The 26,025-nt window shown below is 40.0% G+C and overlaps 1 protein-coding gene and 1 pseudogene across 1 annotated transcript; one reads left to right on the top strand and one right to left on the bottom strand.

Moving 5' to 3' along the window:
- Window positions 1-1,563: 1,563 nt before the first annotated feature.
- DCTN6 (dynactin subunit 6) lies at window positions 1,564-25,731 on the top strand. The gene is made up of 7 exons (XM_032413474.1): window positions 1,564-1,671; window positions 9,664-9,728; window positions 18,813-18,918; window positions 20,270-20,358; window positions 21,615-21,662; window positions 22,839-22,981; window positions 25,244-25,731. Exons 1-7 carry the CDS (start codon window positions 1,649-1,651, stop codon window positions 25,340-25,342), a joined length of 573 nt encoding a protein of 190 aa, XP_032269365.1. The 5' UTR covers window positions 1,564-1,648; the 3' UTR covers window positions 25,343-25,731.
- LOC116637688 lies at window positions 12,135-12,722 on the bottom strand (annotated as a pseudogene).
- Window positions 25,732-26,025: the final 294 nt, after the last annotated feature.

Here is a 26,025-nt window from a genome sequence, read left to right as displayed (position 1 = left end):
TTTTTCTTAAGTAAACTCCAACTCCAAGATCAAGAGTCACGTACTCTATCAACTGAGCCAACCAGGTACCTGAATGAGGGGTCCTCTTCTTATCCCTTGGAGAAAACCAAAAGTACAGCAAAAATGACCTATTTCTGATTGGGTGGTCAGAGGTTTCTCTGAGTGTGATGGTTAGTTTTTTGTATCAATTTAGCTGGGCTATGGTTCCCAGCCATTCAAACACCAATCTAAGTAATGTTTTGAAAGTATTTTATAGGTGTGATTAAAGTCTATAACCAGTTGACTTTAAAGAAGGGAGATTATCCTAGATAATCTGGGTGGGGCTGATCCAATCAGTTAAAAGGCTTTAAGAGCAAAGCTGGAGCTTTCCTGAAGATATTCCACCTATATAGGCAGCAGCTTCACCGTATGCATGAGTTCCAGCCTGCCCTACAGACTTCTGACTTGCCTAGCCAGCCCCCACAATCAGGTAAGCCAATTCCTGACAATAAACCTCTTAATTTATATCTCCTAGTGGTTCTGTTTCTCTGGCTGAACCCTGACTAATACACGGACGATGGGACATCTGAGACTTGAACCCGCGGGGGGGGGGGGGGGGGGCAGGGCAGGGAGCAGGGTAGGTGGAAGCGCTCTGGGGCAGGGTCAGCTTGGCTTCATGGAGGATGAAAGTGTGATCGGAGAAAGAGGAAGAGGAACACGACAATAAGGAAGAGAGAAGTAGGCAGGGGCTGGATCTAGCCCAGAAGTAGGCGATGGAAAGGAGTTTAGCAGTTTGGATTTTATAAAGAATGGGAAGTAAAATAACTGGATTGGTTTTTAAAGGATGATTTTGGCTGCAGGAGAATGGCTTGGATAGGGGGTGGAGGGCAGGGATGGGGGTGTGACTTTAGAGGTCAAGGGTGGAGGGAGCCGACTACCCAGGAGAGATGGCGGCTGAGCTTACATTGGAGAGGTGGCAGAGTCTTGCCGGTGAATTATATACACGGAGGTGAGGAAAGCCTAGGATGCCTATTGAGTTTCTAGCATGAGCATCTAGGTGAATGGTGGATCCCTTTACTGAGATGGAGATCAAAGCACCAACTGAGGGTGTAAATCAAAAGCTCTCTTCTATACGTTTTAGGTTTGATACAACTTTGAGGCATCCAAGTGGAGATGCCAAGTAGGCAATGGAATAACCAGATGTGAAGTTCGGTAAAGAGGACAGAACTAGAGATATTAACCTGAGAAAGCCAGCAGGTAGGAAGGTATTTAACTTATGGGAATGCTGAGATCGCCCAGGAAGAGAGGAGCTCACCCTGAACAGAAAAGGGCGCAGGGGCCTGGCAGGAATCTTAAGGAGCAGAGACCGGAAAGCAGACTGAAAAAGAACGGTGGCGTATGATGAGATGAACATGACGTGTGCTGGATTGGACTAAGCGGCTGTTTTAAATCCGAGGCTATCCATCCGCAGGCTGCCCTAACCATCAACCAGTGGCCACGTACGGCTGCCTCGCACCAGCCGCCTCAGCCAGGGGGAGGAGAAACCACTAGCCCCGGCAGGCCCCGCCCCCTCCCGATCCTGCCAGGCGCTCCAATCGCTTGTAGAGATCATCGCTGGACCCAGGCGGTTGTGTTGATCTCCGCTCCAATTGGAGACAGGGTCCAAACCATGGCGGAGAAGGCTCAAAAGAGGTGAGTCCGCTGTTTGAGAAAAGCCTATTTCTACACTCCGCAGGAGTGGAAAATCTGCTGTTGGGCGCCAGTGGTAGGGACTAAGATGGTGTCTCATCCCCGGTGCTCGGCCGGGCTGGTTCTTAAAGCCCGGACCTGGCGGCCCTGAGGGAGAAGGCGACGAAGTGGATCTGAAGGAGGATTGGGAAGGGATGTGGAATCGGTGCCAGAAGGTTTTTGTTAGATCCTTAGATCCCGCCGCCCTCCTCCGCAACGCGCCGGCGCAGAAAGGGTCTCCGGAGGCGTTGCGCGGGGAGCTTGGCGTCGCCCACTGCCCCGGGACACGGAGGGACACCCCGCTCCCCTAAATCCTGCTGCGTTTGGTGCTGCTGGCCACTGTCGGCGGCTTGTAGCAGTGTCCTCCGCCGGGCGTTCCGAGACACCCGCGGAAGTGCTGGCCACACCCCAGTCCCCTCCTGCCCATCGTGGGCGGTGTGCCTTTGTGCAAACGCGTCACTGTCGCTCGTGTAAAGGGGGCCTGCGCCTGGACCAGAACTGTGTGAGACGGTCCGCTCGGCGTGGATAAGCTCCTTTGCAAGCATGTGAGGACAGCGATGGTGGCGGCTTGTCCAGCAGTCTTCACTGCTGGAAACTGGTGGTGGAAAGGAACGGCTTGGGTGGGAGAAGTGCTTACGTTAACCATTTCCGAAAGCCCAGCGTTGAGCACCCTCTACTGACTGTTCTTTGAACAGGAAAACCGACAAACCTTGGTTCTGTTGTAATAAATTAAAATTTAGGGTTTTCTCCTATTGAGGCAGGTAACTGTAATCTTTTTTCATAAGCTGCAGAGGATCAGATCTACTATGAAAATTGTGTGCAGTATATAGTAGTGTACGGTGGAGATGATATTGTTGCCTTGTTATTTTAGTAGGTGCTCGGCTAAGCCTTTTCCTCCCAGCCGTCTGAGCCGGCCCCCCGCCCCGCCCCGCCCCGCCCCGCCCCGCAGCCCCACGGAGATGTTTGGACCGCGTTTAGTTGGTCTAGTCGTGAATTTAATTATTTTATGCCTCAGGGAGAAGTAGGCTGATCGGGACACAAACTCTACCTGGGTCCTCTCCCTTAGGCATAAGACTGGACAGAGGGACATTTGGGAATCGCTCCTCTCCTCACTTGTCTAGGACAAGTTAAATGTTAGATAATGCTCTTTTCCTAAAAAATCATAGTGAGAGGGAAGCTGAGGAAATTGAAACCCCAAATAAGGTCTAAAACAAGAGGTATTTTATAAAACCTAACTTATTTGAACAGGGCCTAGTAAAATTGCATTATTTTAACACACACACCCACTCTAAATGGAAACCATCAGAGGAATAGCATTTACAAATGGTGATGCGTTCAAGGACAGCATCATTCAGCTCTCACAGGAAAAATACCCAACATGTCAGGATGTTCCCAGGAAACTTTCAGCTAACAGAAAAGAAATGATTGGTGTTCGGATAATGATGCCCCAGGGACGAACTGCTTCAGGAAATTTCTAGTCTCTGGGCTTCAGTTTCCTCATCTATAAGATGAGAGGGTTGGGCCATTTCTGCTTTCCGTTCCGTGGTACTAAAGTTTTTCATGTACTGGGTAGAAAGATTGTATTTTTTCTGTGACTTCAGCAGAGTTAGACACAACCCAGATGCATCATTTCTAGAATTTCATTAACTTGTGCCTTGTAGAAAGTCACTGTATGTCAAAATGATGGAAACAGATGTAGCTGTGTCTGATCTCACAAATATTTCTTGAAGACAGACTCAGGGATTATTAGTTTTTGTTTGGTATATATTCTTTTTACTTAGAGCTTTAAAAATACTTGGTGGTAGGAAGGTTTGTTCACTGAAATTTGTAGGAGAAAAAAATTGTGTATGTCTCCTTTTTTTAGTTTTCCTTATCAGTAGGGAAGTTGGTGTGATTTAAGAAAAATATTTTTGGTGTTACTTTGCACTTGTATTAGGGAATATTTAGGGAGATTCTGGAATGTGAATGATGGAGAGACATGTTAAAGAGTTTGTACCCTGAGGGCGGCTGGGTGGCTCAGTCGTTAAGCATCTGCCTTCAGCTCAGGTCATGATCCCAGGGTCCTGGGATGGAGCTCTGCATCGGGCTCCCTGCTCCGCGGGAAGCCTGCTTCTCCCTCTCCCACTCCCCCTGCTTGTGTTCCCTCTCTGGCTGTGTCTCTCTCTGTCAAATAAATAAATAAAATCTTAAAAAAAAAAAAAAAGAGTTTGTACCCTGCTGACTCTCAGAGCTTTATTTCTGGTCTAGAACTCTCATGAGCTCTGTGTTTTCACTTTCTTACTGGGTCTTTCTCTTGAATTTTCTGTGAACCGTCAACCTAGGTTAATCTAAAATTTAACAAAATAACCTCATTTTTTTTCATTTCCTTACTTTTCTATGTACTGATGATTTTCAAATCTTCTAGCAGATATACCAAATATCTAGTAATCATCGCATAATCTGTCTTCTTTTTTTCTTGGAGATCTTCCCCTTGAAACCCTCTATCATCTTTGCTCTCTGAGGCTGATACATGGCTGTTGCCCTGATAATTTCCCTCTGTCCTCACACACTGGGGCCTCTGTTTCTAGAATCTATCTTGTCTGTTGGCTTTCTTTTATTTAGCTTAGTACATCTTTCGGCATCTTCCTAATAAAGAGTACTTAAGAGGTAATTTTTTTTTTAAGTTCTTGTAAGTATGAAAATGTCTTTATTCTCCTTCCATACTTGATTGCTAGTTTGGCTGGATAGGTAGCTCTAGTTTGAACGTAGTTTTTGCTTAGCATTCTGTACGTATGGTGTTCTGGTCTTGTAGCCTCCAGTATTGCTATTGAGGACTCTGATGCCATTCTGATGATTTTAATCCCTCTGGGTGACTTTGTTTTTGGTTTTGGTTTTGGTTTTTTTGTTCTGAAAACTATAAGGATCTTTAGCATGGCATTCAGAAATTTTAAGATGATGTTACTTGGCATGGGTCCTTTGCATTTGTATCCTTTTAGAGTTAAGATTAATATCCTTTAGTAGTGGGAAGTTTTCTTGTATTATTCCTTAATAGTTTTTACCACAAATTCTTTTCTCCTTTTGAGATTTTCTTTTTTAATTTTTTTTCTAATTTTTTTCCCTTAGAGATAGAGAGAGAGAGAGAGCACAGTGGGAGGGGCAGAGGCAAAGAGAGAGAAGAGCAGACTGCCTGCTGAGCTGGAGCCCAATGCAATGCAGGGCTCTATCCCAGGACCCGTGAAATCATGACCTAAGCTGACCCAAGAGTTGGACGCTCAACCGACGGCACCACCCAGGCGCCCCTTGAGATTTCTTTTATTTGGATTCTCTAATTTTCTCATTTTTTTCTGTCCTATTTTCTTTTCTTTTTTCCATTTTGTTCTACTTTCTGGAAGAGCTCTTTTTTTTAACCTCACTCCTAGTGATTTCAATTTTTGGTCGTTTTTAATCTCTAGGAGCTCTTTCTTAGACTTTGTTCCTTTTTCATAGACTTTTGTTTTATGCAGTAGTGTCTCTTATTTCTCTGAATTATAAGGGTTTTTTTTTTTTAAGTTTTCTTTTACTACCTGAATTGTCTGTTTTTCCTCAGACTATTTTTTCCTCTTTGTTTTGCTTTTTTCCTTTTTAGTTGGAGGCTTTCCTGATTTATCTGATAATCTCTGGCTCTCGGTCCATTATTAAGAATGAGAACTAAACAACTGGAAAGGGAGCTGGTGGGCTAAACTAAACAACACAGGGAAAGGGGAGCTGGTGGACTCACTGTTGCTCTATCATCATTACCTACCTCTGGGCCTGATGTCTCGAGTGCAGTGCCCACAGGGAGGAGCAAACTTTTTCTATAAAAAGGTAGTTTTATCTTGCTTTTTATTGTTAGGGAGTATATAGTATTCCAGTAAGTTGATGATTATATATTTTTTTTTTTTTTAAATTCTCCTTTTTTTGTTTTTCAGTTTTGTTTCACTTTTTTTTTTTTTAAAGATTTTATTTATTTATTTGAGAGAGAGAGAATGAGAGACAGAGAGCATGAGAGGGAGGAGGGTCAGAGGGAGAAGCAGACTCCCTGCTGAGCAGGGAGCCCGATGCGGGACTCGATCCCAGGACTCCAGGATCATGACCTGAGCCGAAGGCAGTCGCTTAACCAACTGAGCCACCCAGGCGCCCCAGTTGATGATTATATTTTATTTCATTACTCCTCCTCCCTGGTTTCATTATTCTAAATAACATGGCCAATTTGTGCATATATATTCCTCCTATTGAATTCTTGATGATAGAACTCCAGAATAGATTTCTAAGGTCAAACATGGTGACTGTGTTGATGATTGCTGATGCATATTGGTACAGTATTTTCCAAGAAGTGCCCTGATATTGTCAACAAAAGTGTCCCAGTGTCTTAAATTATAGGTGCATCATCATTTGATAGCCATCATAAATAGAAAAGCAAAAACACCTCATTACCCTGAACAAACTAATACAAGAAATGGACCAGAATATGATCATACTGACTATTCCAAGTATTCATATTTATTTCATAACACAACCTTTATTTCTTATTTACATTGACTTGTATCATGTTTGTGCTCGTACAGTATCAAGCATCCTGGATGTAATATGACACAGAACAGTTATAGACAATGGTCTGGAAATACTATAACCAATGCCATTGTGAATATGGCATAATAGGGTTATATTTGTGATAGCTGGTTATTTATTTGAAGATTGGAAGTAATGAAAAGTGATACTAATGAATAATAATTTTTTTTTAAGATTTTATTTATTTGACAGAGACACAGCGAGAGAGGGAACACAAGCAGGGGGAGTGGGAGAGGGAGAAGCAGGCTTCCCGCTGAGCAGGGAGCCCCATGTGGGGCTCAATCCCAGGACCCTGGGACCATGACCTGAGCTGAAGGCAGATGCTTAACAACTGAGCCACCCAGGCACCCCATGAATAATAATTTTATCCTTGGTTAAAGAGGATTGTTGTTGAAGCAGTGGGAACAATGATTTAAAGAACAAAACATTGGTCTTGGGGCACCTGGGTGGCACAGTGGGTTAAGCATCGGACTTTTGGTTTTGGTTCAGGTCGTGATCCCAGGGTTGTGAGATCAAGCCCAACATCGGGCTCAAGGGCAGAGTCGGCTTGAGATTCTCTCTCCCTCTGTCCCTCCCACTGGTGCTCTCTCTCTCTCAAACAAATAAATCTTTAAAAAAAAAACTGGTCTTAAAGGGAAACTAAGAAGTCTAAAATTAATTAAATGATACTTAAGAGTTACAAGAAAGTATTTTTAGGTAAAGTGAAGTGGGGGAGGGCATATAGGGATCATGATTTGAGGGAGACTTTTTAAGGAAATAGGGATAAAGTTTCATCCCAATTATGGAAATGAATCCAGGACCCCCTTAGCACCTGGTATAAAGAAAATTTTATCACTCTCTTTTTTGTTTTGTTTTATTTATTTATATATTGAATAGGCAGTGCATTTGTAGGATTCAAAATGCAAACAGTTAAAAAATGGGCATGTAATGAAAAAGTTTCCGTCTACCATTGTGTCCCTGCTATCCAGTTCCTCTCCCTGAAGGTGATGTATATTATTAGTACCTTGTCTGTTCCTCTAGAGATAGTTTGGAAATATTCAAGCAAATACAAATATTCAGCAGTTACGCACTAGTGCAGCTGTATTGGTTTCATCATTTGTAAATGATGCTCAAAAGTTAGAGAAATTTAATGTGCTAATCACTTAAAATATTTTGTTAGAATGGCAAGCATGTCCTATTTAAGTTCACGTTACATATAATGAAAATTTGCATTCACCAAGGAGGACAAATATAAAAACATGAACCTGTCTCACAGTAAAACATTTGGAAAAAAAGAAAACCTGGCAATACAATTTTTTTTAACCAAAGAAATGTCCAAAAAAAGACATGAAAAACAAATAGAAAGTACCATTAACATTTTTATACTATTTACTATATGTTAAAAATAAGCAAGTATTTTCATACATGAATATTTGTAGAACTTAAAAAATAATATTGATACGAATGAATCATTACACTCTACATTTATGGTTCTTACTGGTTGAAAACATATTTGCTAAAATAAGAAAGCAAGTCTTTAGAAAATTAATAGACCAAAGCATGAACATTTTGGTCAAGAAAGTTTCAACTGTTTTACATACCAGGTTTTAATAATTTATTTAAAATGCATCATTCATGGCTTAGAAAGATAGTTTGATAGGTTTTGTTGATCTTACAGACCCAGAACATACTAAGGATATTAAACATCGTACTGAAAGTCTTAGCCAGGGCAATAAGACAAGAAAAAGAAATAATATGCATACAGATTGGAAAAGAAGAAATAAAACTGTCCCTATTCACAGACTACAGAATTCTTTATGTGAGAAATCCCAGAGAATCTATGTGAACTGAGTGGGTTTAGCAAGATTTTAAGAAACAAAGTCAATATGCAAAATTATTCTTTCTTTTTTTTTTTTTTTAAGTAGGCTCCACACCCAGCATGGAGCCCAATGGGGGTTTGAACTCACAATCCTGAAATCAAGAGCTGAGACAGGAGTCCAACGCTTAACTGACTGAGCCACTCAGGCAACCCCCAAAATTATTGTATTTCTATATACTTGCAGTGAACAACTAGAAATCAAAATTTTGAAAAATCCAAATAGGATTATAAAGTCAAAATTGCTAAAATGGTATTGCTGCTATTTTATAGAAGCTGAGTACACATTTAACACCATCAATAATATCATTACTACTAAGGAAAATTCTTTACTTAATAAGAACAAGTTACCAAATGATTATCAGTTTACAGGGGAAATCGTTTGGTATAGTTCTCCATGTCAGCTCATGGCCCAGCTAAGGTAGCATTTAACTCGATTCAGCTGTGTCAAACGGGACGTTACAGAATATCAAAAAGCATCAGTAAATTATTTGGAAGTTAGTAATTTTGGGACAGTTTGCACTCCAACTTACTTCACTTGATAATCAGTTTTATAACATATATAGTTAGAGAATAAATAGGAATCTTTGTAAATTTTGAATCTCTACATTGATTTCTATATTAGTATTACCTTGCTGGTTGTTAAATATTTTGAATGTACATTCTTTTTTTCCTTTTTACAAAAATAACAGTGTGTTATATACCATCCATTTTCTGGCTTTGACTTTTTTTTACTTAATATAACTTGGAAATTGTTCCAGATCTTTACATAAAGGATTATTCTTTCTTTTTTATGACTGTGTATTAGACTGTGTTGTACCATAGTTTATTAACCAGTCCCTTACTATTGGATAGTTAGGTTGTATTCAGCTTTATCCTATTTGGAGACAATGCTGGTGTTAAAAGAATCCGAAGGCTCTTTTATCAAGCATTTTATTTCTATTATTTTTTAAAAGATTTATTTATTGGGTTTACTGGGTGGTTCCGTTGGTTAAGCGGCTGCCTTCAGCTCGGGTCATGATCCCAGGGTCCTGCTCAGCGGAGAGCCTGCTTCTTCCTCTCCCTCTGCCTGCCGCTCTGCCTGCTTGTGGTCTCTCTCTTATCTCTCTGTCAGATAAATAAACAAAATCCTTAAAAAATTTTTTTATTTATTTATTTTAGAGAGAGTATGCGCAGGGGATGGGGACAGAGGGAGAGAGAATTTCAAGCAGACTCCCCACTGAGCACAGAGCCTGACACGGGGCTCAATCCCGTGACCCTGAGATCATGGCCTGAGCAGAAACCTAGAGTCAGTCGGTTAAGCCACTGACTCACCGAGGCACTCCCTCAAGCATTTTAATAAGGTATCGTTATTGATTTTAGCCTGATGGATAGTATGCCTCCTGAGAATTTTATAATATATTAAATACCTTATTCTCTTACAGTTTTTTTTAATCCATTTTTTAAACCATTTTCTCACTGCAGTGTCAAGTTAGCTTCTATAACAATATTTTTAAAACGTACCCATAGTGAATATTACCTTTTCCTTTCTACAGTGTGAAGATTGCTCCTGGAGCAGTTGTGTGTGTAGAAAGTGAAATCCGGGGTGATGTAACCATAGGTAAGAAAACAGTTTATTAGTGTTGTTTCTCAGAAATTGATGTAATTTAATTTATTTCAGTGCTTTACAGTTAATTAGGTTTTATATATTTATGTTTCACTGATGTCCTAATTTTATTGACCAAATAATTTATTTTTCCTATAAGTGTTTTTTGTTTTTTTTTTTAAGTTTTATTTATTTATTTGACAGACAGAAACAGTGAGAGAGGGAACACAAGCAGGGGGAGTGGGAGAGGGAGAAGCAGGCTTCCCGCCGAGCAGGAAGCCTGAGCAGGGAGCCTGATGCGGGGCTCGATCCCAGGGCCCCGGGATTATGACCTGGGCTGAAGGCAGACGCTTAACGACTGAGCCTCCCAGGCACCCCTGATGGACACTTTTTAAAGATTTTATTTTTAAGTAATCTCTACACCCAACATGCGGCTCAAACTCAAAACCCTGAGATCGAGTCGCATGCTCCACCCACTGAGCCAGCCAGGCCCCTTGATGGACTCTATACTGAAACTTCTATCTGGTAAAATAATGAGGCAATATAATAAAGTCATTCATTTGTTTGAGAAACATCAGTTGTGTACCTACTGTGTGCGGGCACTATGCTGGCCCTAGGGACACAGCAGTGAACACAGCAAAGGTACTGCCTTCATGGGGCTTATGTACTACTGTTAACAATGTGGACCGTGGACTCTGAGACCTGGGTTAGCATCCTTGCTCTTTACCTGCTGATTGTACTCTTTACCTTGATTATACTACTTAACCTCAACAACCTTCATTTTCCGCATCCGTGGGTAATTGTGTGTATTAGAATTAGGTTCAGCTGCATAGAGTGGTGGCTTAAACGATGCAAAGGTTTATTCTTTTGTATAAATAAGTATAGAGGTAGGCAATTCAGGGCTGGTTAGTTGATTGTCCAGGAGCTCCAGCCTTGTAGGCCAGAATGCGATAGCTAAAGCACCAAGAGTGATCTTGGATAAGAAAGGGAAGAACTGGAGACAAAGGGTGTACCTCCTAGTTGAGTCAGCTTCCTTTAAATAGTCTTCCTGAAAGTTCCACACAATCTCTCTTTGTATGTGTGATGCCTTGGATTTAGTGTCATGGACACATCTAACTGCAGGGAAGGCTGGGAGATCATAGTCTGAACTGGTCGCTTGGCTTCCCTCAGCCCAATAGGGTTCTGTTACCAGGGAAAAGGGAAGCATGAATATCTAGTGGCAATTAGCAGTTTTTGTGACATGCAAAATAGGAGTGCCCACCTCATAGCTTTTTGAAGGATTCGATAAGAGACTATTTGTGAAAGTCATTGCCCAGATCCTAACACTAGCTAATCGCACCATTAAATCTTAATACTGTGTAGCCTTGCTAGAGGTGAGATCCAACACTGAAATCAAATGAACAGTTTAACAGGTGGCACCTTGCTTATATGGACATAATTAAGTTCTCCCAAACTTACATTTTAGCCACTTGTTTTTTTACATATGTTTTCACTGCATATCATGCCCTTGGAGCTTTACTAACGTGAGTCCATCCTTACTAGCAGCTGCATGTTACCAGAGTAGAGCTTTCAGAGAGAAAATATGCCCTGTTCCCTTATACTAACAGTATCTTTAATAGGAAAAAAAATTGTGAATTTTACTAAGTCTAAGCCTCCAACCAATTTAGGCATCATGTCTTAGAGAACAAGTAAAGATTGTGCCGGTATTATGGAACATCATTAGGAATTTGCCAGGTTGGTTTATTTAATTACTTTAAATAGACAGAATTTCAAAGTTTAGAAGATGACCCAGTTTCTGTTCAGTGCTGTTAACTCTTTAATTCCTAAACTGCTTACAAACTTTTTATGAGGAGAAATCATGATGGCCACATGTTTATCAAAGGGCTGTTCTGCATATTTTAATCTGATATTTTTATGGTTTTCATCATGATTTGAGGAATAATCCTCTCATTAGCTCACAAGGTATTCTACAATTAGAAGGAAAGTAAGACTAAAATAATGTAGCTAATTACACAAATTTCCCTTTCATTTCTACTTCTTCCCCATTCTAAACTAAGTATATTATATCTACTATGTAACAGATACATAGTATAGATACCTCTGCTGGCATGAACATACAAAGGTGTATATACATGTTTGTGTGTATGTGTATTTCTGATTTGGAAAAAACTCCTGTTACTTGTAGAAGCTTTTGTAGAATAGCAGGAAAGGCTTTCTCCTATGAAAAGGAAAGGTGGACCACTGGCCGCTAGCATGGGATTGGGGCATGAGGTATCAGGAGTCAGCGCTCACTTTTCCTGTTTCTCCTGCTGTCTCTCACTACTTTGTGTTCCTCTCCTTTCTCCCCCCACTTTTATTATTTTTTAATAAATTTAAGAACAGCTCTATCTTCTCTCCTACCCCGAGAGCAACTAAAACCAACTAAAAGGGGGCGTGGCCTCTGTGTCCGCTGCTGAGGGGCCCCGGGGGTGCTGGGGGCGGGGGCAGAGTCGAGGTGAAGGGCATGAAGGGTGTCGGGGGGTCTGGAAGTGGGCGGGGGGATGGCTGGCCTGGGGTGGGCCCTGTGATGTCTCCTCTTCCCCATCAGGGTCTGTGTCGTCAGACTCCTCCTCCTGCTGCTCCCAGTCGGTCCCTGACAGCTTCTTGTCCTGGCTTTTGCTTCCCGTCCCACCATTCTTCCGGCCCCTGCGGGTACCCTTGTCCCTGTCATGTGGTTGTCTTCCCCGTCTCGCTGCATGTCAGGCACAGAGGCCACCAGGTCCTTCGAAAGGTCAAACTGCTGCCCCAGCTCAGCGCGCTGCTTCAGGTGGGATGTGGTCATGGTCTCGGCGTTTCGGGACTGGGTCACCTGGCAAGCCTTCTTCAACAGCGACTCGGAACAGCTCAGGCGCCCGGGAGGTGATGACAGGCACTGCCGCCGCCACCTTCCCAGTGTCTTCGTCAGTTTCCGTGATCTTGATCCGCGCCGGCGGCAACCGCGCGTTGTACGTTTTCTTCTTGATCAGCATCTCAGGGCCTCTCGCCGGGCGGGGCCCAGCGCCGCGCCCGCAGCTTCCCGGCCCCCCGCCCCGGGCCTGCTCGCCGCCGCCTGCCGCGGTTCCCCCGGCTCCTCTCCTTTCTTTATTCTTATTAACAACCTACCGTCCCCAAATGTTGCAATTATGTAAGGAAATACAGTGTTTAAATCTACTTTCCATATAAGTTTTTCCTCTAGCTGATAGCACATGGCTCTGTCGTTAAAATGTAAAATGACAGTTCAACACAGATTTTCAATGATAGTTTATAGCATAAGAAGTGGTCATAATTTTTTAACTAGTGATTTGAAGCTTATCATAGAATGGATCTAAGTTAATATTTGTTATGCTTATTTTTGACCCAGTTTTTTTAAAAAAGAAAATTTGCTGAAATACTTTACAGAAACATCTCAATTTTTTAAATTAAGGAAAAGATTCAGAAGTGATATAGTTACCCACTGTTTGATCTTTTACAAGTCTTCATTTTCATTATGAGTTTCTTTTTGTTTTTTTGTTTTGTGTGTGTTTCTTGTCTTTAATTATATATGTAAGTATGGAAACTTTCCAGAATCGGTATTTAGATAGCCATTTCTATCATTGTTATATTTGGTATAAGAGATCTCTAATCAGGGGCGCCTGCATAGCTCAGGGTTAAATGTCTGACTCCTGACTTCGCGTCTGGTCATGATCTCAGGGATGGGAGACCGAGTCCCACCTCAGGCTCCGTGCTGGGCGCCCTGGGCATGGAGACTGCTTAAGATGCTCTCTCTCCCTCTCCATGTGTTCCCCCTCCAAATATATATAAATATAAAATCTTTTGACTGCTATTAATTCATATTTCTGATATAATACATCAGATTAAAAAGCTCCAAGGAGATATGAAGTTAAATCAACTAGGAGAGTAGAGAAAAGTCATTTAATTAAAACTTACTCTCTCCACCATGTTTTGTTTTGTTTGTTTGTTTTTTCAAGGTATGGCTTTTATTGGTTTTTGTTTGTTTGATTTTGCTTAACTTAGAATAAAGTCTTTTTCTCTAATGCTATGGATAGGGAGATTTAACGATTAATAAGCTCTATTTTCTGGGTTAAGTAGCAATAAACTTAAGTGTAGTTGAATTAATGGATTTTTCACAGGATGTTATGCATAACTTTCCGTCCCCTAGTTGGTTATACTCCTACCAAATTATTCCATTCTGAAATATTTCGGAAGGAAAGTAATTTTTTCCTTCTCAATGTTTCAGTGGTGTAGTAGAACTTTAAACCTGATCTTCTATTCTCCTAGAAAATCAGGTATTTGGTTTATCAGAGAAACTAGTCTGAAGCTTTGAAGTATTGTCCTTAAGCAGAAACTCTGACTTGAGGCTCTGCTGGAGCCTTGACCCCTTTCATTAGAGGCTGCTAGGAAACAGACCTTGGGAAAAATAACAGCTCTCTTGTTAATTACAATATGGTAAACAAGGTTTCATAGTATCAAGCCTGTTTGTAATTAGGCTGCCTTGATTCCTGGGCCATGCATTATTTCCTTAAATCTTGCTTTGAAAGCCGACAAACATTTCAGAAAGTTACTTCTAAGCAAGTTCTGTAGTCCCATTATAGAGTGAAAGTCAGTCTCCTTGTCTTAGGACAGGGCTTGGTTGGGACATTGCAGTAGGAAGGCAGAACTCCACACAGTGGTAAAACTTTGAGATGGAAGCCCTTTGTCCCACTTACTCTGTCTTTCTCTCCATTAGAGTTTTTAATATAGATCAAAAGCTTCCCTCTACCGTGGAAATCTTTTTCAATAAGGCAGAACGGTGGCTTTGACTTGAAATTCATCAAATATAAAGCAGTTCTTAGAGGTACTTCAGCTTACAGGTAAAAAGAATTGTTTTAATTTTCAAAGGAAAAAGCTTATGGCTTTTTGAACTATTTATTGACATATGAAAATGTGCACAAAGATTGCTTTCTGTGGCAAAGATAGACAGGAAAAATGTCCTTTACCAAATGAGGGGAATGGAAATTTGATGCGAGGAATGCCTTTCTGGCTGTGTTGCGTCAAGCCCAGCCAACCATTTAGAAAAATAATTCATCAGCCGGTAAGGCAACTCCAACTCTAGACACATTTATCCAAACAAGGAGATAAGCCAAATAGGGTTTCAGCACATTTGGTAAGAAAATATACAAACTACCCTGCCAGCAAGAGCTCCAAGAAAGTTCACAACAACCTTTAAAAAAAATCTTTCCATGGTGACAGATTTTTATTTTTAAAGCATTTTAACCTCAATACCCTTAAACTTGCTTTGAAATCAGACCCATTCTAGGTAAAAGTGTTTCTCGCATGTAGAAGAGCGTGGAGCAGTCTTTGCCCACATTTTAGTCCACTGCGGCCGCCCGGGACTTGGAATAGCACTTGGACTCCTGGGCTCTCTGGTGCCAACCTCCAGCACAAAACTGTGCAGAGACGAAGCCCACACTGGACCGCACACCTGCATCGGAACTTCCCTTTAGCAAGCTCTCCAAACCAAAATCCTAGCACTCACATGCTGAAGTACACGTGTACTAACCTCTCTAGTCTCTGCTCCAAAAGACCTGACAGTTTATGCACCCATGACTTTTGTTGTTACTTCACAATTCAAAGTTGATTCTCTCACCTTTTAAGTTCTTTCCGCCCGGAAACACGAGGACTTGTAGTTTGGCAGTGCTGCCAGCAGGGGGAGGTGCTGTCTTAAGTGCAGGTCTCACCCAGGCTGGTGATCCTGCTTTTTATCTCTGGGCCCTCAGATTTCTAACCAGGAGTTTTCCAGTTTATCTTCTAGCTAGCTTATTAGTAATGATAAAAATGATAATAACAACAATAAAATGCCTGGTTAAAATAGCTCAGGCATTATATTTAAAAATTGTGTAAGACATGGGGACTTGAGTTCATTTTTTTAAATTTGTGTTTGTATAATTAACATGTATTATATCATTTTGAAAAATGGAAATATCAGTTGTTTTCAAAGCTACACTTTAGAGAAACTTTTAAAGAAAGACAGGTTTCAGTGATAACCTTTTCATACTAGTCCATTCTCAGGTAGCTTCTTGCAAGTCTGCTTGTTGTCAAAAGCTACTGCTTGAGGACCAGCAGAATATCTAGTGCCCCTGGCTTCTTATCTAGCAGTAGCAGCAGATCTGCTTTCTATCACAGCATGATGATCTCTTCCCCGTCTAAGATTCTAATGCTAGCATGGAAAATACTTTTTAAATTTCTTTTACTCTTTTACAGTAATATGTAAATTTCTCCCCTCTGGTTAAAAGGAGTTATCACCCTAATAACCTGAGTAGAGGAGTAAAGTGGACTCTTTTTTTCTGTTTCTTAGATCAGAAGGAGTTTTTTGCTTATTATGATAGTTACACAAATAGCTTTTGGTGTCAGATAGCGATGAACCTCCCATTTTTAACAGCTGTGGGCCAGACCCTGTGATCTCCCTTTGAGACGTTATTTCATATAATCCACACTTCAACACAATGAAGTAGGTTGCTCTAGGTCTCATCTTTTTATAGATGAGAGAACAGGCATTTGAGAGATGAAGCATTTAGCCTTTACGTGGTAGAGGCCGGAGTCCGGGCTTTCTAGACAAGGGGTGGGGTGCTGGCAGGGCTATAATTACAAAGAACCTAAAATTGAATGATTTGTCCCTTTTATCATAGAACATTTATTTTATTTTTAAGATTTTATTTGAGAGAGCGTGCGTGCAGAGCAAGAGTGAGCACGAGCCGGGGGGAGGGGCAGAGGGAGAGGACGAAGCAGGCTCACAGTGGAGCAGAGAGCCCAATGCGGGACTCCATCCCAGAACCCTGGGTTCATGACCTGAGCCAAAGGCACACGCTTAACCGACTGAGCCACGCGGGTGCTCTGTCATAGAACATTTTAAAGTAAAATGCAAATCTGGTATTGTGCAAACGACAGACTTAAATTGGTTCACATAGCTGGAAGACCTATAAGAAATTTCTCATTTCAGAGGAATCCAGTGTTTGTTTCAGCATTGTTTAGCACCTCTCCCCCAAAAGTGATAACATCTAAATGCCCATTATTAAGGGCTTGGTTACATAAATTATGGTATGTTAATATGATATGAAATACTATTCAGCCATTGAAAAGAATAGCTAGCTAAATGTACTTCTATGGAAAAATCACCATGACTTTTCAGGTGAATAAAGCAGATTGCAGAATAATAAGTACTATTCCTTGATTAAAAAAAAAAAACAACTATGTGCCTATAATCCATATTTTTCCACCTTCAAATTCTATTCTTTAACTTTGAGATGAAATATATTTTATATACAGTGACATTTACAGGTCTTAAGTATACAGTAGAACTTAAGTCTGGAATAATATATCCCAAACTAGTTACCTCTAGGGAATAGGATTAGCATAAAGAGAGGATCTTTCACTTTTTGCTTTGTTTGGATTTTTATAATGGGCACATAATACTTTTATAAATGTGTGTATTTTTTTAACAAAGAAAAAAAAGTTATACATGTTCACTTGAGAACCTTCCCAGAGATCCGAGAGATCCCATCTTCTATTCTGAATAGAAGTTGCCAGAGAAATTTAATTTGGCAGCTGAGGATTTGGGGAGCCAGAGGTGACAGAAATAACAAAGCCTCTCTCATGTTGTTTCTTTATCAGACCGTGCGGTCCTTTGACTGTGCATCCTGTCTTGGGCCCCACCCTCCTTATCAGTCCCCAGCTCTTCATTGTTAGGGGAAAAATAAAGCTGCACGGAGGTTCCTTCCAATTCTCTAGGCACCAGGAACACCTTCTTATTTATTTTAATACATTTGTGTATGAGTATGTTAAGTATTTCCAGTTTTCAAGATAAACAAAACAGAGAAGATCGGCGAGCTCAAAAGGGCAAAAGTAGCCTGTATTCCTTTATGTTTCCCTGTGACATATAGCACTAATCTTGCCTGTCACAAGCAGATAATGATTGTTGAGTAAGTTAATTTACACAAATACTGAATGACATGGACAGTGGCATCTTCCTGACTGCCTCCCCACCTTCTGGCAACACTTCTGCCCACCCTCTCTTACTTTCAGAGTGGTTACCTCACGTCATCTTATTTACCAATAAAAATAGCCTTGGCCTTGGGGGTGGGTGGGGCTGGTGCTGCAGGGAGGGGTGCATTTTCTCATGAGTGGTTTCATTATCACCAAAATGCTAGCTAGGCCTTCCAGGAAATTAGGAACCAGGGGAAGGAATGTGTTAGCGCTCCAGAATCGGGTCCCTGTTTGAGCAGTGTACTGCCTCCTTCACCCTGATGGTGAAATGGATGTGCTAAGACCCCTTCCTGCTCCCTTCAGTTTGAGATGGGAGACATTGCCTCAGTCGGCCTGTTTCAGAGCCTTAGGACTCCAGTAACCACCTTTGTCTCCTTCCACTGCCTCCCTGTAACCTTTTTCTGGTTAAAATCGTATCTTAGGTCAGACACAACAGAAGCTCCGCCTCCTTCCAGTGGTTAGGCTTGTTGTAGGGATGGTGACAAAGTAACAAAGGCAAGGTTAGTTTACATATTTCCTATCTCCCTTTCCACCCATATTTCCTCTTAGCCACTTAATAAAAAGACTAACTCTGTAGTTCACTAGCATAAGAAAGCGTTATGTGGTTCACTAGCATGAGAAAGCACCAGCATTGTAAGCAAAGAGAGCCTCACTTTTATGAGGGAAAGCAAAGCATGGAAGGGAATTAATTTTTATTGCCAACAATGTGCCAGAATACCGTGTCTACAAACATAATCTCATCTAATCCCTACAACGACTCTGTGAGACTGGTATTCTCACCACCCCCATTTCACCGCTGAGATAACAGAGGCTTCCAAATAGCGGGTGAGCCAGGGCTGTCTGGCCCCAGAGCCTGGGCTGTCTCCACTCACCTTGGTTTGAGATTTGGCACGAACTAGTATTGATAATAGCTGAGGAGATAACGTTTGTAAAGTGCCTAGTGTGGTGCCTGCCTGCTTTAGAAAATGTGCCTCCCAATGGCCTCGACTCCCCTCGATCATCTCCCCTCCTGTTGGAAGCGTAGCCTCCACCAATAATTCCGTTTCATCATATTTTTAACAGGACCTAGGACGGTGATCCACCCCAAAGCGAGGATTATTGCTGAAGCCGGGCCGATAGTGATTGGTGAAGGTAACCTCATAGAAGAACAGGCGCTTATCATAAATGCGTGAGTACGACTCTTAGAGATACTCTGAACTAAGGACCACAGATTGTGTTTTTGTTAATTTCAGCTATCTATAGGAACCTTTTACAACAGACATCTGGAAAGCCCACTATTTTAGAACTAGAGAAACATTAAGGATTTTTTCAACACAAGTAATTAGTAAACGAAATGAGACCAGATGGGTGAAGAGACTTGTCCAAGGTGAGAGAACTCGTCGGTGGCTGGGTAGAATCCCTCTGGGTCTGATAACCTTCCCCTTAACGTGTCACTCTCTTCTGTGCCTTAAGCAGACATTTCCTGATTCCAGCGACTAAGTGCTGTGCTGACCACCCCGAAGAGAGTCTTTTGATTGGATTTCTCAGTTCTGGCTGAAATGTTATTACTCATGCCCAGACACATGAATTTAACTCTGATGTATATTTTCATATGCTTTGTGGGGGTAGCACCCAGAATTATATTTGAAAATTTGGGGGGTTCTAGAGGCAATTTTTAACTTTGAAGATTAAAGAAATAATAAAATATTAAACATGTACATGATCTTAGTGAACTAGACTGTAATACCAATGAAATTTTCATAAGCATTTTGTAAAGCTTTCTAGATAAAATTTTGGCAGGAAATTCAAGCTTATACCTAATTTATAGCAACAATGTATGGAATTTGTAAGAAAGACCTTGGGAAAATATTTAACTGTGATAAAGAGGTTGATTTGTCTTAACGCTTACTTAGAATTTGGGAGTTTCTTACTATATTAAACAGTTTCTTTTTAAAATCTATTTTGGCACCTTTAGTGTAAGTCAGTTGACAACAGCTATATTCTGTAGTAACTCAACTGTCAGAGATAAAGCTCCATTTAAAAAATGGCTTCCTCTTAGACCACAAACATTTTATGTTCCAAATATTTCAAACTACTTAACAGCATGAAATAATTATTTGATGTGAATATCTGTTTGCATTTCACAATCTCGAATGATTATTAAGAATGGAAAATTTTCAAGCCAGGCCTGATTTTGATTCTAATTTAACAAGCTAAAAAACGATAGCCAGCAACATTTTTACCTTGTCCTGGAAAAGGCCCTCTGGGCTTTGAGCTTTAATAATAAGCAAAGAAAAGCTGATCTATGACTTCTTTAGGCATCTGCCTCGGGCTTCTTTACATTTCAATAGTTCTTTTTCAACTCAGAATCAATTCTTCAGCACAGAGGATAAATAATTCACTTGGATTAAGAAAGTACTTTTGTAGTTACATATTTTAAGCTTGATGAAGGTAAAATTGAAAGAATGAACCCGAATTCTAAAACAAGAGAATTGCTTATTGCATTATTGACTTTGATAATTTGTCTCTTCTTTTTATAGTCACCCTGATAATATCACCCCTGATGCTGAAGATCCAGAACCGAAACCTATGATCATTGGCACCAATAATGTGTTTGAAGTTGGCTGTTGTATCCTTTACAATAATTTAAGTAAACTCTTCTTCCCAGCTGTCTTTAGTATTCAAATCTATTCCATAGAAATTGTCATGTTTTAGCTATCAAATATATTATAAGTGTGCGTTCACGCACACACATACATATCTTTAGGTACCATCTTGCTCCTGTTGCATAATTTGTTGACAGGTAGCAATGACTGAGTGGCAGTAGACATAGAAGCAGGAATCCTGGCTTTCATCCTGATTTAGGAACCACAGCTCTGTCCATTTGGTTCCTGTATAGTTTAGGTTAACAGAATGTTGTCCGATGCAAAGAAATGGTGGATAGGGATGGAAATACTTCATTCTTTGTTTTTTTTCCCCCGGAGTGCTACCATTTCTTGTGCTTGATTTTTGTACTCTAAAAAGATAGTAAAATGCTTTCATGGTGTCAGCAAAACATTATTTTTTGATAGGAAAACTTGGAGGAAAAAAATCTAAATGTTTAACAATAGCAAAATATTTAAATAAATTAAGCTGTATGCACAAAATGGACTATTAAGGCCATTAAGCAGTCATTTTAAACTATGTTTTTAAAGATTTTAATGTTATGGAATAATGCTTGCTTGCAAAGTTAATTGAACCAAATAAAGTGAGCTGTGAAAGTTTATATAGTTTGATTTTATACAGTTTGATTCCCAGTTATATAAAGGGAATTATATGTATTTATATAAAGATATATCAGACTGTTAACAGTGTTAGCTTTAAGTGATTTGGTGATAAGTAACTTTAATTTTCTTAAGACAATCATGAAAATATGTCACTCATAGAATTGGGGTAAAAGATGCTCATTTCTTTAAAAACTATAGAAGGCATTATGTCTGCTTAGAGATACTTATATTTAAAGATGAAAACTTTACTTTCAGGCTGCCCTGAGCAAGCCGTTCTGGCCAGACTGGGGCTGCGTGGCCCTTCCCATGCCTTTGTCCTCTGCCCCAGGCAGGATAAGGATATAGTGAATTAGGGACACCTGGGTGGCTCAGTGGGTTAAGCATCTGCCTTCAGCTCAGGTCATGATCCCAGGGTCCTGGGATCGAGTCCTGCATCAGTCCTTGCTCAGCGGGAGCTTGCCTCTCCCCCTGCCTGCCTCTCCCCCTGCTTGTGCTCGTTTTCTCTCTCTGACAAATAAATAAATAAATAAACTCTTTTTTTTAAAAAAGGGTATAGTGAATTAGTGGAGGGAAAAAAAGATGAACACATTTACAATATTTACTTAACTCTGGCTTACAGATTCCCAAGCCATGAAAATGGGAGATAATAATGTTATTGAATCAAAAGGTAAGCTATGTTTGGAAATTTTATTGTGAAAAGTGATTACCTCCTTTCTCTTTATTGTGTCCTAGAGAACAACCTAAGTAGAAACTATGGCAAAGTGGAAGGAAGGTATGGTTGAAAGTGGACTAAAATAGTTATGAGACTAACTCTTTACCTATGTTTAATACATTGAATTAAAAATTCAGCCGTTGGTCTGCCTGGGTAGCTCAGTTGGTTAAGCATCCGACTCTTGATTTTGATCTCAGGGTTGTGAAATTGAGCCTCATGTCAGGCTCCAGGCTGGGCGTGGAGCCTGCTTAAGATTCTCTTTCTCTTTCTCCCTCTGCCCCTCCCTCCCTCTCTTAAAAAAAAAAAAAATTCAGCTGTGTACATTTAAATCAGGATTGAATTAAACCATAATGTTCAGATGAAAGATTTGAAAAAGATTTCTGCTAAATACTAATGTCAATGATAATTTAGTTGATTAATATAATTGCAGAATTAAAGGAAAAAAATCATTTTCTGTAGCAGTTTGCTTTCTTTAATTGCAGGACTCCTTTACCCTAGCCAGTCAGGAACAAATGGAAGCTACTTATAAATGGAGCTAGGCAGGAGGTCTTGTAAAGTCACCACCGCTACTGGAAAGCAGCTCCAAGAGCATGTCCCACTACAGTCCAGAAAGAACCTGAACAATGAGACATCTTTAGAATAATGATTTATCTTTGATGGTCCTGATTGGTGTGAAAGAAAATGTTTCTTTTTTTTTAATTAATAAAATTAGACTTTTTGTTAATCTGCTTAATGGTTTTTATTTTAATTTGGATTACCAATTATTATCATTGTTATTTTCTATTTATTATATACTTACTATGTGTCAAACCTTTGCTCAGCACTTTACATTTAATATCTCACTTATTCCTTACAACAAACTGTAAGTAGGTCAGTCTTTCCATCTTATAGATAAACTTGCTCAAAGAATTTACAGTGACTTGCCCAAGGTCACACAACTAGTGAGCAAAGCTCTGTTTTAATCCATTTAGTACTAGTCAGGCGCCTGCCTGCTTTACAAACTCTGAACTGAAATATTTCCTTAATTTTCTTAAGGCTAGTTTGCAATTTAATACTTCAGTCATTTTAGAAAAATATTAACGTTCTACTCATTTGTCTTAAATTGCAGTTCTTTCTATGTTTTTACTGCAGCTTATGTGGGCAGAAATGTAATATTGACAAGTGGTTGCATCATTGGGGCTTGCTGCAACCTGAATACGTTTGAAGTCATCCCTGAGAATACAGTGATCTATGGTGCAGATTGCCTTCGTCGGGTGCAGACTGAGCGACCACAGGTACTAGACCCTGTCTTTAAAAAGAGTTCTTTCTAAAAGAAACAAAGACTTAAATACAGAGAACAAACTGGTGGTTGCCACAGGGAAGGTGGGTGGAGGGGATGTATGAAATAGATAAAGAGGATTAAGAGCTACAAACTTCCAGTTATTATAAAATAAATAAGTCACAGAGATGAAAAGTACAGCACAGGGAATGTAGTCAGTAATATTGTAATAATAATGTTGCATGGTTGCTGATGGTGACTACATTTATCCTGGTGAGCACGGGGAGTAATGTTTAGAATTGTTGAGTCACTATGTTGTACACTTGAAACTAATATAACACTGTATGTTAATTATATTTCCAGAAAAAAAGTTCTTTCTAGGGCTGCTGATTTTCCCCAGAATACCGCATAATTGTTTTAATGGGGTAGCAGTCTGCTATTTAAAAAGCAAATGATTAAAATAAAACATCAGGGGCGCCTGGGTGGCTCGGTTGGTTGAACGACTGCCTTCGGCTCAGGTCATGATCCTGGAGTCCCGGGATCGAGTCCCGCATCGGGCTCCCTGCTCGGCAGGGAGTCTGCTTCTCCCTCTGACCCTCTCATGCTCTCTCTGTCTCATTCTCTCTCTCAAATAAATAAATAAAATCTTTAAAAAAAAAATAAAAAATAAAAAAAATAAATAAAACATCAAAGAAACATTCCTAAAGCTAGAATTTATTTGCAATGAAATTATTCAGTCTTTTTTTTTTTTTTTAAGATTTTATTTATTTATTTATTTAACAGAGCTAGAGAGAGGCGGTGAGAGAGGGAACACAAACAGGGGGAGTGGGAGAAGGAGAAGTAGGCTTCCCTCCAATCAGGGAGCCCGATGCGGGGCTCGATCCCAGGACCCTGGAACCATGACCTGAGCCGAAGGCAGAAGCTTAACCAACTGAGCCACCCAGGCGCCCCAAATTATTCAGTCTTTAAGTTATTATCAAAAATACATACAAAGATGACAATGACAAATTGATAGAAAAAAGAAAATCCAGAGATGTTATTCCTGGTCTTAAGTGTTTTCACTGAAGATGCATCACCAAACTTTATAAACTGTTGATTCACTCTTAAAATCCTCCAGGGTAAGGAATGACCCTACCAAATTTATATTGGACAGCCAACTTGGATCCATCTATTAGTTTGCCAACATAGACGACTTGAAAGTAAACACAGTTTGTGAATATGCAAATGTGTTTGGATATTTTCCTGGCTTATGAGAAATTATCTTTTCTTCCTCCTAAGAACCAAGAATAATGAAGAACATGTATTTAGACTTTCATTTAGGAAATAAATAGGGCATTTGGGGCTTTCTTTGGACAGAAGACATTCTGATTGAGGTTTTGAGCCTCATTGCTTGGCCCACAATATAGTGCTTTAGTTACCCAGCCTCTTTCCCCTCCCCCAAAAGGAAATATTTTTCAAGACATTTATCACTTTGCATCTGATTCTTAGCCATACTTTATCAGAAATTAAAACTCCAGTTCTCTTTGGGGTATTCTGTTTCTCTAACATTTGGCTTTTATTACTGTTCTAAGCAAGTATGACTTCCATAGACTAAAAAGGCAATAAGAACAAATCAGTTTTTCTTTTCACTGTCATTCTGCCTAACAGCAAAACTGATTGAAGAGGGAGAAACGAATTGGGTTGAGGGAGATTAGAATTAAGTAAGTAAGAATATCTGAAGTTTAACACCTACTGTTTTCCACATTTCAGTGATTACAGTGATCACGTAGAGGTCCTTATTAAAGGAAGGATTCCCCAGACTTATTGAATCACAGTGTCTAGGGCAAGGGCCTAAAACTCCGTGTTTGTCATGAATGCCCCTTGTGAGTTTCACAGTGAGGGAAGTGTGGGCAAAGCTGATGCGGGAAGAGTGAAGAGCCGATAAGGACTGCAGCTGCGTGCTGTGTAGGTCCTGTGGGAATCCGCGTGCTCCAGGTTTCTACTTAACGTTGTTGTCTGTGATTAGAACTGTTTAATTTTTTGGAGGCCAGGGTAAAGTCTACAAAAGCAGGGTTGAACACTGAGTCGTGTGTATTTTTTCTATGTAAAATCTTTTGGCTTTTTCTTATTACCAAACTTAACATACATTCATTGTAAATTAAACAAACAAACAAACAGGTAAGCAAAAATAAGCCAGTGAAAATAACCTATATTTCCCTGGCCTGGTGGTAATTATTTCTGCCTGCTACTCTTAACTTTGCCTTCTGCTTGTCAGTCCTTAATTATCTTATCTTTTTAGCCCCAGACACTACAGCTGGATTTCCTGATGAAAATCTTGCCAAACTACCACCACCTAAAGAAGACTATGAAAGGAAGCTCAACTCCAGTTAAGAACTAAGAACAATATATGACATCAAGATAATAGTTTGTCTTTGACCACTGTCTTTTGAAAGGGCCACAGTGTTCATGCAGTCTTAGCAGTTCCCAGAATAATACATGCTGACTTTATTTTGTAAAATTGAGTCAGAGAGGAAGGTAATGGATTTTCACTGTAACTGTCCTCTATAATTTATATAAAATGCATTATTTTCCTATATCCTTGCTCCTTTTCTGAGAATTTACAGGTTTGGTTTATTTTTCTTTTGTCATATAAAATGTTGGCCATGGATTTTAGTTGTATAAAAGATTCCCCGTGATAAGAAAGGACATATTGTTATGTATTTATATTCTAGCATATATTGTACTAAATAAAAATGCTAATGACAGGACTTTAGTGGACATACTTTAGTCAATTTTTCTACTTGTGTTAACTTGCCCAAAATAGATCTTTTCATTTTTATTGCATACTAGCTATATTAAAGCTAATGTGTTTATCTTCTTTTGTGGCTTTGGAGCTGTTTAAAATTTCAGGTGAAATTTCAGCAGCTGTTGAATTAATTTGACTTAATTTTGTTTCCAAGAAAAAAATTTTATTTTCATTTTAGTAAAACAAATAATTAGGGAAAAATGTATTCAGTAGCATACGAAATCAGTGAGAATGATCTCTGATGAAAATGACAAGTAAATGACCATTGAATGGTC

Source organism: Phoca vitulina, unplaced genomic scaffold (genome assembly GCF_004348235.1).
Source record: "Phoca vitulina isolate PV1807 unplaced genomic scaffold, GSC_HSeal_1.0 scaffold15, whole genome shotgun sequence".
Classification (NCBI taxonomy): domain Eukaryota; kingdom Metazoa; phylum Chordata; class Mammalia; order Carnivora; family Phocidae; genus Phoca; species Phoca vitulina.
This window is presented reverse-complemented; position numbering and strand designations above follow the sequence as displayed.